This window comes from Eptesicus fuscus, chromosome 18 (assembly GCF_027574615.1).
Source record: "Eptesicus fuscus isolate TK198812 chromosome 18, DD_ASM_mEF_20220401, whole genome shotgun sequence".
Lineage (NCBI taxonomy): Eukaryota > Metazoa > Chordata > Mammalia > Chiroptera > Vespertilionidae > Eptesicus > Eptesicus fuscus.
In genome coordinates, this window is record NC_072490.1 from 936,244 (window position 1) to 954,863 (window position 18,620).

General features: G+C 56.5%; 2 protein-coding genes across 5 annotated transcripts; both read right to left on the reverse strand.

Moving 5' to 3' along the window:
• Positions 1-383: 383 nt before the first annotated feature.
• NME6 (NME/NM23 nucleoside diphosphate kinase 6) lies at positions 384-7,184 on the reverse strand. 4 transcript variants are annotated; one of them, XM_054729636.1, is made up of 6 exons: positions 6,967-7,184; positions 5,587-5,683; positions 2,376-2,478; positions 1,636-1,675; positions 870-1,030; positions 384-598 (listed from the first exon to the last, which is right to left on the reverse strand). In XM_054729636.1, the coding sequence occupies exons 2-6, from the start codon at positions 5,674-5,676 to the stop codon at positions 414-416; spliced, it is 579 nt and encodes a 192-aa protein (XP_054585611.1). In that variant the 5' UTR covers positions 5,677-5,683; positions 6,967-7,184; the 3' UTR covers positions 384-413. The 4 variants fall into 4 exon arrangements, with proteins under 4 accessions (XP_054585611.1, XP_054585612.1, XP_054585614.1 ...); XM_054729637.1 differs by having other exon boundaries at positions 5,587-5,689; XM_054729639.1 differs by lacking the exon at positions 6,967-7,184 and adding an exon at positions 6,657-6,885.
• A 447-nt stretch (positions 7,185-7,631) lies between these two features.
• Positions 7,632-13,779, reverse strand: SPINK8 (serine peptidase inhibitor Kazal type 8 (putative)). The gene is made up of 6 exons (XM_028133696.2): positions 13,650-13,779; positions 12,711-12,789; positions 11,497-11,543; positions 10,302-10,423; positions 8,760-8,802; positions 7,632-7,837 (listed from the first exon to the last, which is right to left on the reverse strand). Exons 2-6 carry the CDS (start codon positions 12,775-12,777, stop codon positions 7,826-7,828), a joined length of 291 nt encoding a protein of 96 aa, XP_027989497.1. The 5' UTR covers positions 12,778-12,789; positions 13,650-13,779; the 3' UTR covers positions 7,632-7,825.
• Positions 13,780-18,620: the final 4,841 nt, after the last annotated feature.

Here is an 18,620-nt window from a genome sequence, read left to right on the forward strand (position 1 = left end):
GCACGAGCCTCACTGTGTGGACCCCTGGGAAGGTCTGCAGGGCTCCCCCTTCACGGAGCACAGGACCGGGGGGGCCTCCGGAAGCTCAATGACTCCATAAGGACGAGCAGCCCCGGAGCAGCCGCCTGCGGGGAGGAGTCGGTCGGATACGGACTCGCACGGAGCAAGAGGGCCGAGTGCAGCGTAGTCACCAGCCAGGCAGGCAGGCTCCTCCCCGAAAAGGATGACCAGTTTCAGGAAAAGGAGGAGCCCCCGTTCCGTTCCTCTGAGCCCCCCGGACCAGCCAGCGAAGAGCAGATGAGTGCCAGGCTCGGCGGCGGTGGCAGTGAGGAGCCAGGTCTCAGGCAGGGCGGTGCCTAGCGGCCACGGTGCCATGAGCCCCAGGCCCCCCCCCCCCCCCCCCGATCCAGCCTTCAGACCGACAGGCCGGTGTCAGGCCGGTCCTGGCCGCCTGTGCTGGCTGCGCAGTGGACACCCCCTTCCGGACTGTAGCGCACGGAACCCCAGCGCCACTGCGGCTCCTCCTCCTCGTACCAGCGCTGCTCGCTGAAGTCGGGGAAGAAGGCCGCGATCTCTCTGCTGGCGGAGGCCACGGAGTCTGCAGAGGAGGAGGGGGAGAGAGGAGAGAGAGGCGAGAGAGGAAGAGAGGGAGAGGGAGAGGGAGAGAGAGAAGGGGTCTATCAGGAGGGCAGAGTGCAGGCAGGAGGCGGGCGCCCTCAGGTTCAGAAACCGACCCTCTTCTGCCCTCAGTCCTGGGGCCACATCCCGTGGCTGAGGCCACGAAGGGCCAGAAACGCAGGAGGGAAGAAGCTCACTGCCCCCCCCCACACCCTCCACCCGTTTGGGCCGTGGGGCTGGAGCAGACCCACCGGAGCCGTGGGTGGTGTTGCGGGTGTCGGTGAGGCCGAAACTCCCCCGGATGGAGTCGGGGGCCACGTGGCGAGCTCGGAACACCCTGGTGGGCCCCATCAGCGTCCTCCAGAGCTGGATGGCATCCGGGTGAGCGAGGATGTAGGCCTGGATGGGCCCGCTGGGAACCAAGGGGCACCTGTCAGGCATCTGGCCACCGGGGCTCGGATGGCATGCCGCGAGCGTGTCCCAGATCAAGGCGCCCTGTAGCCCGGCCAGCGACCTATGAACCAGGAGGTCAGGGCTCCATTCCCGGTCAGGGCACATGCCCGGGTTGAGGGCCTGATCCCCAGTAAGGGGTGTGCAGGAGGCAGCCGATCAATGACTCTCTCTCATCACTGATGTTTCTCTCTCCCCTCCTCTCCCTTCCTCTCTGAAATCAATAAAAATATACGTTTTTTAAAAGGTGCGCTGTACATCCTGAGCGTCTCTGTGACTTTCTAGTCGACGATGCTGCACAACAGGTGGCGAGGGCAACTGCTCATGTCCAAGAAAGCCAGGGAGGTCAGCCGTTGCTAGGCAGCATCCAGCAATACGCCGCTATGGCCGCTGGGCCAGTCACCAGCACGGGACCGGCCACCAGGGCAGCGTGGCTCCGTCCGGGCCCCGAGTTCATGTTTCTGGACACTCATTACAACTTAGAGTGGCCAGTGACACTAATGCATCTCTTTAGGGGCAGGGGCCTGTCTCAGTCGGTAAAGATGGGGGAACCAAAGCTGGACGTACCTGGCCATGAACTCAACCAGCCGCTGGTAGAAGAAGCGCCCTGCAGAGAGAGCGCCCGCGTCAGGACCGTGCCCGGAGCCTCTGCACGTGCCCCAGCTTGGAAGGATAAACGGTTTCAGAACAAAGAACAGGCCGTGTAGCCTGGCGCACCTGGGTCTGAAGCCAGGCTCTGCCCCTTACCACCTGCGCCATTTGGACGAGCCATCAACGCCCCCAGCTGTTTCCTAACCTGTAACTGGGGACATGACAACACCCGCTCGAGGGCGGCTGGGAGAATTGCATGGAATTAGAAGCTCGGCCCAGCCCGACGGGCACAGTGGAGAGAGCGTCGGCCATCAGACTGGAGGGTCCCGGTTCTATTCCGGTCAAGGGCACGTACCTCGGTTGCAGGCTCCAATCCCCAGCCCCCCAGCCCTGGTCAGGGCGTGTGCGGGAGGCAACCAATCGATGTGTCTCTCTCTGTCCCTGTCCCTCCCCTTTCCTTACACTCTCCAAAAATCCATGGAAGGATACCCTCCGGTGAGGATTAACCAAGAAACTGAGCGTTAGGACGAGGTCTGCCAGCGGGAACGTCATTGGGACAGAAAACTAAGCTTCCGGCTGGGACTGAAGCAGCACCTCCTAGAAGAGACGAGTTTCACGGGGGGGGGGGGGGGGGGGGGGAGCGACCCGCGTCCAGGTCAATCCCTCGTGGGCCTCCCGGGCGGGGGAGGGAGCAGCCCCACAGGTGCGGGTCCTACCTTCGTGCTCCCGGTAGAACCGGCGGCAGTCTTCTCTCCTCCACACCAGCTCTCTCCTTCGCACAATGAGGAGCCTGTTGCTCAGAATCTGCTGATGGACAGCCTGGCAAGCACCGCAAAGACAGGGTCAGACGGGCGGGGAGGGGCCCGGAGCCGGACCCGCAGGACACGGGACCCTGGAGCCCAAGGCGGGCCAGGAGAGAAGGTGGGGTGAGGGGAAGACCTTCGGGCACGTGACCAGCATGTGAGCCTGGGGTGGAGGGGGCAGAAAGTGCTGGCTGCCCCTCCGCTCTGGCCATCCTAACAGCCTCTCCCTGGTGGTCCTGCCTGCCGCCTCCCACTCTCTCTACCAGCACACCCGGTGTACACTCTACCATCACACCCGGTGAACACTCTACCATCACACCCGGTGAACACTCTACCATCACACCCGGTGTACACTCTACCATCACACCCGGTGAACACTCTCTACCATCACACCCGGTGAACGCTCTACCATCACACCCGGTGAACACTCTACCATCACACCCGGTGAACACTCTACCATCACACCCGGTGAACACTCTACCATCACACCCGGTGAACGCTCTACCATCACACCCGGTGAACACTCTACCAGCACACCCGGTGAACACTCTACCAGCACACCCGGTGAACACTCTACCATCACACCCGGTGAACACTCTACCATCACACCCGGTGTACACTCTACCATCACACCCGGTGAACGCTCTACCATCACACCCGGTGAACACTCTACCATCACACCCGGTGAACGCTCTACCATCACACCCGGTGAACACTCTACCAGCACACCCGGTGAACACTCTACCATCACACCCGGTGAACACTCTACCATCACACCCGGTGTACACTCTACCAGCACACCCGGTGAACACTCTACCATCACACCCGGTGAACACTCTACCAGCACACCCGGTGTACACTCTACCATCACACCCGGTGTACACTCTACCAGCACACCCGGTGAACACTCTACCATCACACCCGGTGAACACTCTACCATCACACCCGGTGAACACTCTACCAGCACACCCGGTGAACACTCTACCATCACACCCGGTGAACACTCTACCAGCACACCCGGTGAACACTCTACCATCACACCCGGTGAACACTCTACCATCACACCCGGTGAACACTCTACCATCACACCCGGTGAACACTCTACCATCACACCTGGTGAACACTCCACCATCACACCCGGTGAACACTCTACCAGCACACCCGGTGAACGCTCTACCAGCACACCCGGTGAACACTCTACCATCACTCCCGGTGAACACTCCACCATCACACCCGGTGAACACTCTACCAGCACACCCGGTGAACGCTCTACCATCACACCCGGTGAACACTCTACCATCACACCCGGTGAACACTCTACCATCACACCTGGTGAACACTCCACCATCACACCCGGTGAACACTCTACCAGCACACCCGGTGAACGCTCTACCAGCACACCCGGTGAACACTCTACCATCACTCCCGGTGAACACTCCACCATCACACCCGGTGAACACTCTACCAGCACACCCGGTGAACGCTCTACCAGCACACCCGGTGAACACTCTACCAGCACACCCGGTGAACGCTCTACCAGCACACCCGGTGAACACTCTACCAGCACACCCGGTGAACGCTCTACCAGCACACCCGGTGAACACTCTACCAGCACACCCGGTGAACACTCTACCAGCACACCCGGTGAACACTCTACCAGCACACCTGATGAATCAGACAGGCCACCATCTCGGCCACCCTGGCCATTAGCTTTGGAGTGGTTCCCACTCCCATTCCTGCCTCGTTCTCCCTTCTGCAGACCGCTGGTCCTCCACCTGGGCACTAGGGGGAGCCCGTCCTTCCTTGAGGCCGGGCCTGGTCCCAATACCTGCAGACCACCTGCAGGCGCTGGTCTTGCCCTGCACCACAGGGGCTCACTCGGTGCTGCCGGCGACGACATATGAACAACAGTAAGCGGAATGCAGGCACGAGCCTCCCCCAAACCTCCAGGACTGCGGACACCATGCAGAACGAGTCTGTCACATGACGGGACAGAGGGGCTCGGCAGCGTGATGCAGGCCGCTATCAGCTGACTCTGCTTTCATCAAAAGGGAGAGGATCTGGCCGGGCCTAGCGCATCACATGATGCATCCGATCTTTAAAAGCAGAGCTGTGGCCCTAACCGGTGTGGCTCAGTGGATAGAGCGTTGGCCTGCGGACTGAAGGGTCCCAGGTTCGATTCCAGTCAAGGGCATGTACCTTGGTTGCGGGCACATACCTAGTGGGGGGTGTGCAGGAGGCAGCTGATCGATGTTTCTAACTCCCTATCCCTCTCCCTTCCTCTCTGTAAAAAAGTCAATAAAGTATATTTAAAAAAAAAGAAGAAGCAGAGCTGTGCCACGGGAGCTGAAGGAGGAGCCAGAGAGAGAGAGAGCACAGAAGCCTTAGCTGCTCCCGTGCTGACCTGAAGGTGGAGCGGCCGCCTGACCCTCGGGGCCTCTAGAGGCTGAGGGCTGTCCTGCCTGGAAGCAAGGACATGGAGCCCTGGCCGGCGTGGCTCAGTGCAGAGCGTCGGCCTGTGGACTGAAGGGTCCCGGGTTTGATTCCCAGTCAGGGCACAGGCCTGGGTTGCAGGCTCAATCCCCAGCAGGGGGTGTGCAGGAGGCAGCCGATCAATGATTCTCTCTCATCATTGATGTTTCTCTCTCTGAAATCCATCAAAACATATTTTTTAAAAAAAAAAAGCAAGGACCTGAGAGATCTCAGTCCTAAACCACAGGAGCCCGAATGAGTGTGGGAGTGGGTTCTCCCGACCCCCAGTCAGCTCCACCTGGACTTGGGCCTGGTGAGAGGAAGAACCCAGCCGAGCCTCCCGCACCTCGCGCTCTAGGGCTGTGAAATACTAAACAAGTACTGCTCTCAGCTGCTGTTTACGGTAACTGCTACGCAGCCAGAGAACTAATACACAGACACGTCCTGAGGGTGGGCTCCTCGTATCTATTTTATTTCTGCCCCCAATTCGCCCACGGGTTGTTAGTCTTCTTCGGGTCCGAGTTCCTGCTCCCGGTGCTGCCTCCACGGCACCGGGCACAGGACTACGGCGTCAGTCCTCACTAGTGGCCGTTTGGCACCTGGAACTGAGGGATGCCGGGTGCACACCCTAGAGGCTTAGATCCGTTCTTACCTCCAGAATCAGTGGGTGAGCGACGGCATCAGGCTTGATGAGGGCCAGGGTGAGCTGCAGAGCCTGAGGGCTTCGCAAGATCGAGGTCATCTCGCTCCTGCTCCTGCGTCAGAGCTGGATTAGGGCCCCATCGGAGCTGCAGGCCCCAGGCTTCCTACTCCTCCAGGCCAAGCAGCTCTGCAAGCTAACCAGGCCCCCCCCCCCCCCCCCCCACACACACACACACACTCATAAAGCACATGACAGCTACATAGGAAGACTGCATCCACGGCTACTGTACACATGTCTACCTTGTTGTATTTAATGCCCCCTTTGTGCTCATGGGGCTGTGGGAGGTAGCAGGGGGCCCTCAGGTTGCCCTGTGGAGTGCATGATCTGCTTTGTGCCCCTGTAAGCCTATGAAGGAGCTACCCACTCAAAAGAAATTCAAGTTTAAACACTACCCGTCTCTTCCAGTTACTTCCTTCCCTTCCTACCTGTCCTGTGTGTTTTACAGAGCAGAGTTCACAATGTATACTTCTCAACAGCCAGGCCACGAGGGCAGAAGGAGGATTTCCACCCCAAAGGCCCTCTATCTGAGTTTGCCCTCCCATCCATTCTAGGACCGGAAGATCGGGTGGACAAGAACTGGGATGTTGGCAGGATACCACCAAGTCTGCTGGACACACACCACCTCTTATCCAGGATCTTCCCTGCCCACACCAAACCCTGGCTGTCCTCCGTGGCAAGGCTGACAGACAGACGTGCAACCATGTCCTATTTCAAGCAGCTCAAAGCGTGCCTGCGGGGCTTGATCCATGTCTGTTGTGTTTGTTTTTTCACTTTCCTGCCTGATCAATTCCATGGACTAAGGGAACCTACATGGTCTTCGTTCATTCATCTTTGTATTTCTAGCGCCTAACGAGCTGGAGAGCCCAGCGAGTAATTGTGGGGATGAAACAAGGACAGACGGTATTTCATAGTTTAAGTCTCTGGGCGAAGAGAACCTGCGGGCTCCTCCAGCCGTGAGTTCTGTTTCTCTGTGAGAAACTGATCGCTCTGCAGGGGCAGGACGCGGTCTCCAAAGGCACCTGGTGGAACCCCGACATCTGCCACCGAATGGAGGCGGCGTCCGGGACACACGCACAGTCGGGCCAACGCGCTCCTTTCTCTCAGCCCCGAAGCCGCCCCACAATCGCGTTCGGGTGGCGCTGGGTCTGGCACCCCGGCCCCGCCCGCCCTGCTCCCGTCCACAGATCACTGCGTTCCGGCCACGGTCCCGGCTGCACCCGCTCCACCGCCATTCAGCCCGAGGCTGCCGGTCTCAGCGCGGGGCACCGTCCCGCCCTCGCTCCCTCCGTTTCCCCAGGCCTGCAGCCGCGGGACCCCTGCCCCCTGTACCCGGGGACTAAGTCCACCCAGATTCTGGGCTGTTCGGAGCCCCAGTCCCGCTGGAGTTCGGGTCCGATCCACCTAGTCCTCCTGGCGCGTCACGTGGCCACCAGGCGCCGGGCTAGCCAGCCTGTGCGGCCCGCGCGGGGTCCTTCAGGCGCGCGGCGGGCAGCCCACGGGGTCCTCGCCGCGAGCGGAGCCGGAAGCGGAGGGGCGGTGCTAAGCCCTGGGCGGCGGCTGCGCGGTGGGGTTCGCCTGGGCTCCCGGTGGGGACAGCTGCCAGTGGGCGGGTGGACTGCGGGGCCCCGGTGGCTCCCCCGCGCTCGTTGTCGAGGAGGAAGCCACCCCTCGAGCCCATCTTGGGCGCCCCCTTGCGGCGGGAGGGCGAGCGGGCCGGGCGGGGCCGGGCGGGGCGGGGCGGGGCGGGGGGGACGGGGCCGGATGGGCGGTCCAGGCGGCGGCCTGGCGGAGGGCCGTGCTCCCAGTGCCTGCGGGGCCACCCGCCTGCCCCCGGCCCGGCCCGTACATTCCGAACCTCTGTGGTTCGGTTCCGGTTTCTCGAACCAGATCCCGGGGTGCTGACAGCCGTGCCACTCGCCCGCCGTGTGTTCCGCTTCGCAGGGACCAAAGCCCTCGGCTTGTAAGGCACCTGGTACTTTTTGTAAAGATTCCGATTCGCCAAGAAAAGTGTTCGCCAGCCACGGTTTCCGCTGGGAACCATTTACTGAAGAAGCAGAGCCGGAGTCGGACCCACGGGGACGGGACGCCCCGCGGCAGCACTCCCCGGCGGGACCAGCTGGAGGCGGCGGCCGCGGTGTTTCCCGTGCTGGTCTGCGGTTCCGCGGGTCCAGCGTTCTTCATGGTAAATTCACGAGCTTTTCTGCAAGAGAAGCGTCTGCTCAGTGGAACCGGCCTTGGGAAAAGGAAGAGGGAAACCACCAGCTGGGTCAGCACAGCCATCGTCCCGCAGGAGGCGCCGAACCGGTCCTCTGACTGACGGCGGACGGGACCTGCCTCCTTCCGGGAAGAGGACACGGCACCGAGTGGAAGTGGGCAGAGAGGAGCCTCCTGGGGGGGGGGGGGCAGTCAGAAACTTAGATCATAATCTAGGGACGTGGACTCGCCGTAGGATCTTAAATGTCCTTGGAATTTTGAAAGTTTTTGTGAGTCTTGAGGAAAAACGTTAGTTTCCAGATACTTAAGTTTTTGTTTCTGTTTTGAGTGACGTAATATTTCTCATTTTATTTTCCAATTGGGTGTTACCGCTGTAAAGAAAAGTTATGGAGCCGAGCCTAGGAACCAGGAGGTCACAGTTCCTGGTCAGGGCACACGCCCCGGGTTGCAGGCTCCATCCCCAGTGGGGGGCGTGCAGGAGGCAGCCGATCAGTGATTCTCTCTCATCATTGATGTTTCTGTCTCTCTCACCCTCTCCCTTCCTCTCTGACATCAATAATATATATATATATATATATATATATATTTTTAAGTAAATAAAACAGCCTTGGTGTGCAAGAAAGTGTCCACACTTAGAGAAGTGCTCTGAAGTATGTAGGAGTGAAATACCATGATGTCTGAGGTCTGTGTTAATAAACTTCAGCAAAGAAAAAGGAAACGAGGAGGGAAAAGTGGCAAACACTTTGCACTTTGTAGAATCTACATGGTAGGCATATGAGGTTTATGCTGTTATTGTCTCTATGCTTGAGATTTTTCATAACAAAATATTTAAAATTCTCTACTATGGTGAGCTCTTAACTATATTTGGTTTACTCCTAAAAATTAAAAATAAAAGTGACTTTACTTACGCATGGTCCATCATGCAGTTTAGTTATGTTAAGCTTTTTATATCTGAAAGAAATTATATTTTGAAACGATTATTTTTGCTCTATGATATAACTTATGACTTTTACTTGATAATCTTAAGTTTGAGAAGAAAACCTTCTGCTAATAGTGAATTGTTATCTAATTAGTAATTTAAAATATCTACTACATAGATCTTTATTTGTCAAAGAGATTGAACATATAAAATATACTCAGCCTTAAGTCAAATATAGAAAATTCGAAGTCATCTTGAATATTTAATAATAGTACACAGTATTAGAGAATGTACATTAAAGTATGCATTTGATGAAAGTTAAGGTGTTACTAGTGACCTTAAAGAAATAATAACTATAAGGGAATACTATGAACAATTGCACATCAATAAATTAGATATTCTAGATGCAATAGACAAATTCCTAGGAACACACAAATTACCTAATCTGACTCAAGAGGAAACAAAATCCACAGACCTGTATCAGGTAAAGAGATCGAATCAATAAACTAATAATAAAAGTTCAGAATCCGATGTTTTCATTAGTAAATTCTAACAGGCATTTTAAGAGGATTTAATTCCAATCCTTCTCAAACTCTTCCATATGAAAAGAGGAATAAAACTCCCTAATCATTTAATGAAGCCAGAATTTAGTCAAAGACATCATAAAACAGGGAAGCTACAGCCCTAGCCGGCTTGGCTCAGTGGATAGAGCGTCAGCCTGCAGACTGAAGGGTCCCAGGTTCATTTCTAGTCAAGGGCTCCTTCCTGGGTTGTGGGCTGGATCCCCAGTAGGGGGCGTGCAGGAGGCAGCCAATCAATGATTTTCTCATCATTGATGTTTCTCTCCCTCTCTGAAATCAATAAAGAAGTTATATTAAAAAAAAAAAAAAGAGGAAACTACAGACACATGTCCCTCATGAATATGATGCAAAAATTCTCAACTAAATACTAGGAAATTTAAGCCAACAGAATATTAAAAGATTATACATTCTGATCAAGTGTTTTTTTTACCCATGAGTGCACTGTGACTCAACCTAAAGTTATGGAGCAGTGTAATAACATATTAGTCAAACAAAGGGGAAAAATACGTTTTTCTCTCTTTAAAAACATTTTTTTAAATTGATTTCAGAGAGGAAGGGAGAGGGAGAGACAGATGGAAACATGAATGATGAGAGTGAATCACTGATTGGCTGCCTCCTGCACGCCCCCTACAGGGGATGGAGCCACAACCCCGGGACATGTGCCCTGACCAGGATTCTGAACCACGACCTCCTGGTTCATAGGTCGATGCTCAATCACTGAGCCACACCGGCCGGGTTGTTTTTCTCAGCTGATCCTTGTCCAGGGCAGACAGGGCACCCTCACCTCCAGGGGGTTCTGTTTCTGCATTGTGTGAATGGGATCGCTTTGGGGAGCAAGTCGTGGAGACTCTGGAGGGAAGATGGGATGAGTAGGAAGCCCTCTGAGGAGGTCCCGCCTATCGTAGCCGCCTTGGTCTCCGCCGTGAGAGGAGGGAGGAGAGGAGACTTACAGAACGGCGAAGCAGAGGTGGCACTCCCCGCTGTAGGTGATCTGGTCACTGCCACAGATGGGCTCACTTGGCTTGATGTAGGAGACAAACCAGCAATGGTTGATGTTGTTGATGCAGATGACCTGAAGGTGAGACCCGGACACGTGGGTGCCCCCACCCCCGACCGTTAGCACTGCTGCTGGGGGAGAGGGAGGCGCAGCCCCCCCCCCCGAGTGGTGGCTGTTAGTGACAGGGGGGCGGGGGGTGTGGTGATGGTGGTGTAATCTGATAGCTAGGACACCGGGATTAATCGGGAGAATGCTAATTTTAAAACCTTAGAACATATATATGAGTAGGGGGTTACGTTTCTTATATGTGAATAGGGTTTCCTTTCCAAGGCCTGAGCCAGGCGATGGAGGAGGTGACTCAGCGGTGACTCCAGCACGTCGAACTGATCAGCTCGGTCAGACCGATCTCATCTCACGACCATCCTCTCATCGCCTGGCGCCTGAGGACCAGAGCTGCCGTCTGCGCACCTCCGGGCCAGCACGCAGCTGCATCCCGTCCCCAGCCTCGCCCGCCCCTTCCCCTTACAGGGTGACGGATTTGAGCGGCGGTGAGCACCCGGCCTTCTGGGTTGGCTGGCCTTCCCAGTAAACGCCTTACACAGTGACAGTGACGGCAGCCTGACCCGCCCCCGCCCCCGGGGGTTTCCGGGTAACATTCGGTCACAGAAGGGAAGTGTCTCTCAAGGCTGGACCATCCGAAGGAGCATCACTGAGTGACGCGTGTGTGGGTGCTTCAGACAGCGGGGGCTCAAACTCCGCACGGTGGCGTGAGGATGGAGACGGAAAGGGCCCGAGCGAATACGACGCGGCCGTGCTGTGTGGGAGGCAGGCTGTGTGCCTTCGCACAGGCCAGCGGAATGTCCCCGTGACAGAGGTCAGACCTGAGTGTCAGCCAGGCCTGCGTCGCCCACTGCAGGATGGAAATGCTTGCCTCCTAGCCCACAGAGCGCTGTGCGAAGCGACGGGCTGAGGAATGGGAAGAGGGCTCAGGGACTAGGAAACGTGCTACGCATAGCTGACGACTCGGCTTTTATGGGGACACGGTTCCCACGCCAGCCCCCTCCGGCCCCCCACCCCCGGCAGAAAGCTGGGGCCCGGGCACGGGGCTCCCCCATTGCTGTTCCTCGGAGGCCAGGAGGCAGGCTCACCTTTGTCTCTGGGAGGCTCGCCCCTTCGCCGGCGGGAACGAGGAAGTCTGGAAGACAAAACTCGCTTCAGAAAGTTCCTGCTCTGCCTCTGCCTCAGGGAAGCGCTGGGGGAGGGGGCCTGGCCGGCCACCGGGAGCTGCGATCCCTCAGGAGAGGCTGACCTCGCCCCAGGCCCGGTGCCCGGAGGCTGGAGAAGTGGGGAGCTCCCGCCCGCCACCCATGTGAGAGGAGACTCCCTAAACTTGGATCTTGTTTTTAATATTTTAGCCAAATAATTTCTACCTTTTGGACTGGGTTGTGGGATTCATTCACATTTAAAGTTTCATGATCTAGTTAGATTTGTATCTGGCATTTTACTTTTTGTTTTCGATATGCCTCCTCTCTTTTTGCTTCCCTAGTCCTCTTTTGCTGCATTAAGTGAATATAATCGAGTGTAACACTGGAATTCCCATAATAATTTTTTCACCATTTTTCAGAATATATATATATATATATATATATATATTTATATTATTTAAATATATATATTTTTATTGATTTCAGAGAGAAGGGAGAGGGAGAAAGAGATAGAAACATCAATGATGAGAGAGAATCATGGACTGGCTGCCTCCTGCACGGCCCCTACCGGGGATCGAGCCCTCAACCTGGGCCTGTGCTCTTGACTGGAATCGAACCCGGAACCCTTCAGTCCCCAGGCTGACGCTGTATCCACTGAGCCAAACTGGCTAGGGCTAATGATTTTTTAAATTGATTTGAGAGAGAGAAACAGAGAGAGAGGAAGGGAGAGGAAAAGAGAAACATCGGCTGCCTCCTGCACGCCCCCTCCTGGGGATCAAGTCCGAAGCCCAGGCATGTGCCCTGACCGGGAATCGAACCAGCGACCTCCAGGTGCGTGGGACAGCGCTCGAGGCATTGAGCCACACTGGCCAGGGCCTGGATAGTTGTAGTGGCTGCATTATTCCTTACCACATATATCTAACTTATCAGAATGTGCCTCCGATTCATACTCGTAAGTTCAGTGACATTTAGAAATGTTGCTCCTAGATAGCTCTATTTCTTCCTTTTTTGGGGGGCGGGGCGGGGGGTTCAGGCTACATCTGTAACATGTGGAATCAGGAGTAAATAAGACAAATGGCATTTCCACATCCACCTCTCCCCTCCCCACGATCCGGATAGACGGCAGCAATGGGGCAGAGCAAGGACAGGCGACTCACCCACCGCCAGGGCAGCCGGCGCGGAGATGGCCAGGAGGAGGACGGCGCTCAGGAGGGCCCCCGGCATGGCGGCGAGGAGCTGGGGAACAAGGAGCTGGTGAGAGCCGGGCACGCTGCGCCCAGTGCGGACGCACAGAGGTCTCGCCGGTCAGGACACGGAGCCACACGCTTCAGGGCGGCCCTGTCCTGGCGTTACTGGGAATGCACGGTGTCAGGCAATGCACTGGCCTCATTTATTTGCTAAGGATAAACAGGGAAAAAGGATCTCCACAGGATTTCAGAAGATGCCAGAAAAAGACGTCCTAAAGAATATCTGCCAGGGAGCCTCGCCCGGCCGGCTGGCTCAGGGGTTGAACGTCAACCTATGAACCAGGAGGTCACGGTTCGATTCCGGTCAGGGCACAGGCCCCGGTTGTGGGCTCCATCCCCAGTGGGGGGCGTGCAGGAGGCAGCCGATCCATGATTCTCATCATTAATGTTTTTCTCTCTCCTCCCTAACTCTCTGAAATCAATAAAAATATATTTTAAAAAAGAATAAGCACCAAAAATGTTTCAGTGAAATGTTGAGACGCTGGTACTTCTCTCTGAGATAAAAAGGGTGGGCACTAGAAAGTTCCGTGCCACAGGGAAGTCCAGGCAGCAAGTAACAGGAACGGACGGAACAACAAACTGCCCCCTATTTCGAATCTTCCTTCACACGATTACTTTGGGGTTAATATTTAGTAACTAATAACATGATTGCAATGAGAACCATAGCCTATTTACCAACAGCTTACCTGCATCATGGAAAATGTTATGGGACGAGCCGATGGGCATTATCTGCAGGTTTCTGTACATTTTTCTATACATTTTCGATTAAATTACCTATCCAGGTCATTTCTACCCAAGACCTTCCCTGAGTAAAAATAAATAATTGTTTTCCTCCTCAAAGCACGTTACCTGCTGCGGCTGCCACAGGCTCTCGGGAACTGGCTGGGCGGGATTCTTCCTCTCGGGTGTTTGTCAGGCAGCGACAGCGTGACCGCCGAGCAGGACCAGTCTCCGGGGCTGCTGCCTGGGAGCGGACGAGAATGACCTTTAAAGTTAGAAGCTGGCCCTTCCCCCGCCAAGCTCGGCGTGCTGACCTCGGCGTTCCTGCCGCAGTTTTCTGAGCGGGTCCCCACTGTCCACCTCCACCCCAGAAGCCAGGTGTCCTTGCCAAACCAAACCTACCACTTCGGCAACGTCATAGCCAGTGTTTGAAGTCCGACTTTTTTTTTTGTTTGTTAATCCTCACCTGGGGGTATTTTTCCCATTGATTTTTTAAAAAATGTTTTTTTATTGATTTTAGAGAAGGGAGAGAGAGAGAGAGAGAGAAACATCAATGATGAGAGAGAATCATGGATCAGCTGCCTCCTGCACGCCCCACACTGGGGATCGAGCCTGCAACCCAGGCCTGTGCCCTGACCGGAATCGAACCCGGGACCCTTCAGTCCGCAGGCTGACGCTCTATCCACTGAGCCACACCACCCAGGGCTTTCCATTGATTTTTAGAGAGCATGGAGGAGAGGGAAAGGCAGAGAGAAACACACACTGATGGGTTGGGCCGGGGCCGGGGCCGGGGAGGAGCCTGCAGCCCAGGCAGGGCCTGTGGGCAGCGGCCACAGCCTTTGGACAGGTTCAGCCTCGGGCTAGTGAGAGGACACGGTGCTCTCGTGGCAAAGCCACGGCACGTCCCAGCACAGTTACAGCCGGAGGCTGTGGCTGTCAGCTTGACCTTATGGTCCGAACCCGTGGTCCCACTGGCTGAGTGAGGTGGGCTGCGGGAGGCGCAGCAAGTGCTGCCAAAACAAACTGATCGAGTTCAGGTGCCTGTGATTGAGTAGACTGGAACCCGGGAGAAGGAAGTAAACCTCTTGGCCCCCCTCACTGTGCCTCGTGGGATCGGCCTGCAGGCCGTGGCGCTGTCTCTCTAGTCAGAGGGCGGCGTCCCACCCAGCCCCCGCTTTCTTCTCCTGTCTGTCTGCTTTAATCCTCCGCCCCTGATGGTGCTGGCGCGGCACAGGTGCCCTGTGACCGAATCAAACCCAGGACCCTTTGGTCCGCTGGCCGACACTCCGTCCACTGAGCCAAACCGGCCGGGGCTTCACCCTACGCTGTCATCGCGATTGCGAGGCTTGTCCTCAGGACTGCACCCATATTTACACAAATGAGACTAGTCCATCTCCGCATCCGCGGGGGTCTCAGGGGGAGACCTCCCCAGGAAGCCAATAGCGTCCCATGCAGGTCACACACAGAGAGGGCGCTCAGTGAGGAAGCCAGCAGAGAGGGGTGCGGGGGAGAGTGGGGTGCGGGGGAGAGTGGGGGCTGAGGGGTCGCAGGAGCCAGGTGGGTGCAGCGGGCTCCTGCTGGGTGGCTGGGCTCTGGGGAGTTACAGCCCCAAAGGGGAGCAGGTGTCACTCCGGCCGATGGACGGCTGGGTCTTGCTTTTCACATTTTGGTTTTAGTGTTTGTTTGTTTTTTAATTGGTTTCAGAGAAAACGGGAGAAGGAAAGACAGAGACAGCAGTGATGAGAGAGAATCACTGACCGGCTGCCTCCTGCACGCCCCCCACTGGGGATGGAGCCCCCAAACCCAGCATGTGCCCTTGACCAGAATCGAACCCGGGACCCCTCAGTCCGCAGGCCGCTGCTCTGTCCACTGAGCCACACCAGCCAGGGCATACATTTTAGTTTTTTAAATTTTGTTTAAAAAAATGTTAAAGATGTGGAATCCATCTCACGTCTCGCTGATTCTGCGGGGTTTGCGGCTGGCGGCCCGCGGGGTCCCTGCGGCTCCTTCGCTCCCCGAACCCCGAACCCCTGAGCCGGACCGGGGTTGGGTCTGACCCGTGGCCTCAGCCTGACCTGGAACCGCCCAACCGCCACCGCGGGCCGCCCATCGGCCCCTCGGCTCCCCCGTCTCAGGTCCACCGCGGCCGGAGGGGCCCCTGCGCCCCACTCCCACCGCCCCAGCCCTGGGGCTGCCCGTGGGGGGCCGAGCCCTGGAGGTTGGGCTCCTCCTCCCCCACCCCCTCCCCCAACGGGAGGGCTGGGAAGAGGCCCCCCACTCTGCCCCCCCCTCCTCCCCCTGCCCTGCCCTGCCCCCCATCCTGCCCCCCTTCCCCGCCCCCGCCCCCCCCAGTCCGCCAGGTCCTCCCCGGAGCCAAGGCCAAGGCCGAGCTCTGCCCTCGGTCCTCACGGCGGGGATCCGGGCGCTGGAGCGGAGCGGCCTTGGGGGGGGGGCACCTCCACTCCAGGCTCGCACCCCCGCGCCCCTCACCCCGCACCCCCCCCCCGCCCCTCCCCCCCGCCCCGGCTCTCAGGCTCCGGCAGCTGCTGGGGGGTCCGCCGCCTGAGCTTCACCCCCCCCCGCCCCCCGCATCTCGGACCCAGGCCTCGGGGGGCACGTTCTCCTTGATTCCTGGTGCCCCGGCTGGGAGGCGGGGGAGGAAGGGATGGGGACCCTTGTTCTAGGGGGGCGACCACAGGCTGGGGCGCAGCAGCGGGGACCTGCCGCGGGACCGCGTGGGTGGGGTTTGCGGGGTGCAGGGATGGGGTGGGGGTGGGGGTTAGGGGGGTGGGGAGGGGGTTTGCGGGGTGCAGGGATGGGGGTGGGCGGTTAGGGGGGAGGGGGAGGGAGTGGGGAGCGCGATGTTCTTCCCCAGGCGGTGACCGGCTCCCTCTTCCCGAGTCCACGTGCCCCCCCTTTTCCTGGGGTTCCCTAAGAAAACCTGGTAACCGCAGTGCACCCCCTGACCCAGCTGCGTGAGGTACCTGTGTTGGGGGGACGTGGTGTCACACGGTTTGACTTTGTAATTGACAAAATAATTATATTTTCTGTTACCGGGTTTCCGCCTCATGTCTTGTTTGATATGGTTACCCCGTCCCTAAGCATTGGATGTAGTCACACAGTTTTGTGTGTGTTTTTTTGGTAAAATTCTGTTTTATGTTTTTACATTAAATCTTAAGTTATCTGGATATTTCTAATTTAAATATCGGAAGCTTAGTTCTAAATACGGTGTAAGGTAGGGCTGTTTTTTCATATTTTACAGACACAGAATTATGATGAAGCCATCTATCAAATTTAACATCTTTTACTATAAAGAAATGCCATATTTTTGTCAGTTTCTTATAAATATAGGAAAATACTGCATTCTTTCTAGTTTATTATACTTATTCTTTAACCCTCACCTGAGGATATTTTTTCCATTAATTTTTTTAGAGAGAGTAGAAGGGAGGGAGGAGGGAGACATCGAGGTGAGAGACACATCGATTGGCTGCCTCCCACTCGTGCCCGCCTGGGGCTGGGATCGAACCTGCAACCGAGGTACTGAACCCGCCACCATTCGGTGCTCGGACCAAAGCTCTAACCACTGAGCCAAACTGGTGAGGGCCATTTATTTATTTTTTAAAATATGTTTTTATTGATTTCAGAGAGAGGAAGGGAGGGGGAGAGAGAGATGGAAACATCACTGATGGGAGAGAACCATCGATCGGCTTCTCCCGCACGCCCCCCCCCCCCCCCCCCCCCGGGGATCGAGCCTGCAACCTGGGCCCCGACCGACCGGGAATCGAACGGTGACCTCCTGGCTCACGGGTCGACGACGACGTCAATCACTGAGCCACGCGGGGCCGGCTGTTCTTTCTTTTGTTGACTATTTATTTCTTCTGTTGCTGTTGGTGTTTTAATTCATCTTGTCTATGAAAGATCACATTTCACTGTTGAATAACCATGAAAGGTTAAAACAGACGTAAAGGAATATTAAACTGAGAACTAAACTGTCCCCAGACTACATAAGCCTGCGACACTAGGGTCATAAAACAAAGGCAGAAACAAAGCTGAGTGGCATTATCACTTCGATATGTTTTTTTTACTATTTTTCTGTCCTAGCCGATGTGAGGAGAGGAATGAACAATTAAAAAAATTAGAACATTTACACATAAGGGATAATGATTTGTCTTTTAAAACAACAATAAATGAAAATGCTTGGAATTCAGTGTCCGGTCCTAGCATGGCTACAAAGGGAACGTAACGACGTGAGCAGGTCTTTGTGAGCCGCCAAATGGCTCTCACCGCGGAGACGAGGTCCCCGTGTCCGGCCCCGGGGCCGCGTGCTGCCGCGTGGGGAGCGGAAACAAACCCAGAGCAGAGGTGAGTGTCCAGGAGGAGCTGTACCCGCCGGACGCCAGCCAGCAGGTCACTGCGGGCGGGCCCGCTGTGCGGCCTCCTGTCCCCTGTCTGCTGCTGGGCCGGACGGCGGAGGAGGGAGAGCCGGGAGGATGGAAACGCTGACTCCCAACTTCCTCAAAGTAGGGGGACAGGGTGAAGCAGGGTGAGAGCCGGGATGGAGAGCGGGGGGCCGGGGGGCGGAGCTGAGGTCGGCCGTGTGGTAGGACAAGTTCAGGCCTAGACATCTGAAGGCACGCGGGGTGAGTGTTAGATCCCCGGTAGGGGGCGTGCAGGAGGCAGCCCACCGATGTTTCTCTTGCTCTCCCTCTCCCTTCCTCTCTTTCTCCCAAAATCAATAAAAACGTATTTTTAAAGAAGTGGTGCAGCCCTGGCCGGTGTGGCTTGGTGGATGGAGCGTCGGCCTGCGGACTGAAGGGTCCCGGGTTCGATTCCGGTCAGGGGCACAGGCCTGTGTTGTGGGCTTGATCCCCAGTAGGGGGTGTGCAGGAGGCAGCCGATCCATGATTCTCCCTCATCATGGATGTTTCTCTCTCTCTCTCTCCTTCTCTCTCTGAAATCAATAAAAACGTGTTTTTTAAAAAATGTGGTGTAAACAACTCCTGGCAGCTAAGGGAAGTGCCCGAACAGAACGTCGGCATTAACTGGAGGAGGAACTTTCCGGCCATTTCCAGAGCGAAGGGACGCGGACAGCCCCAGGCA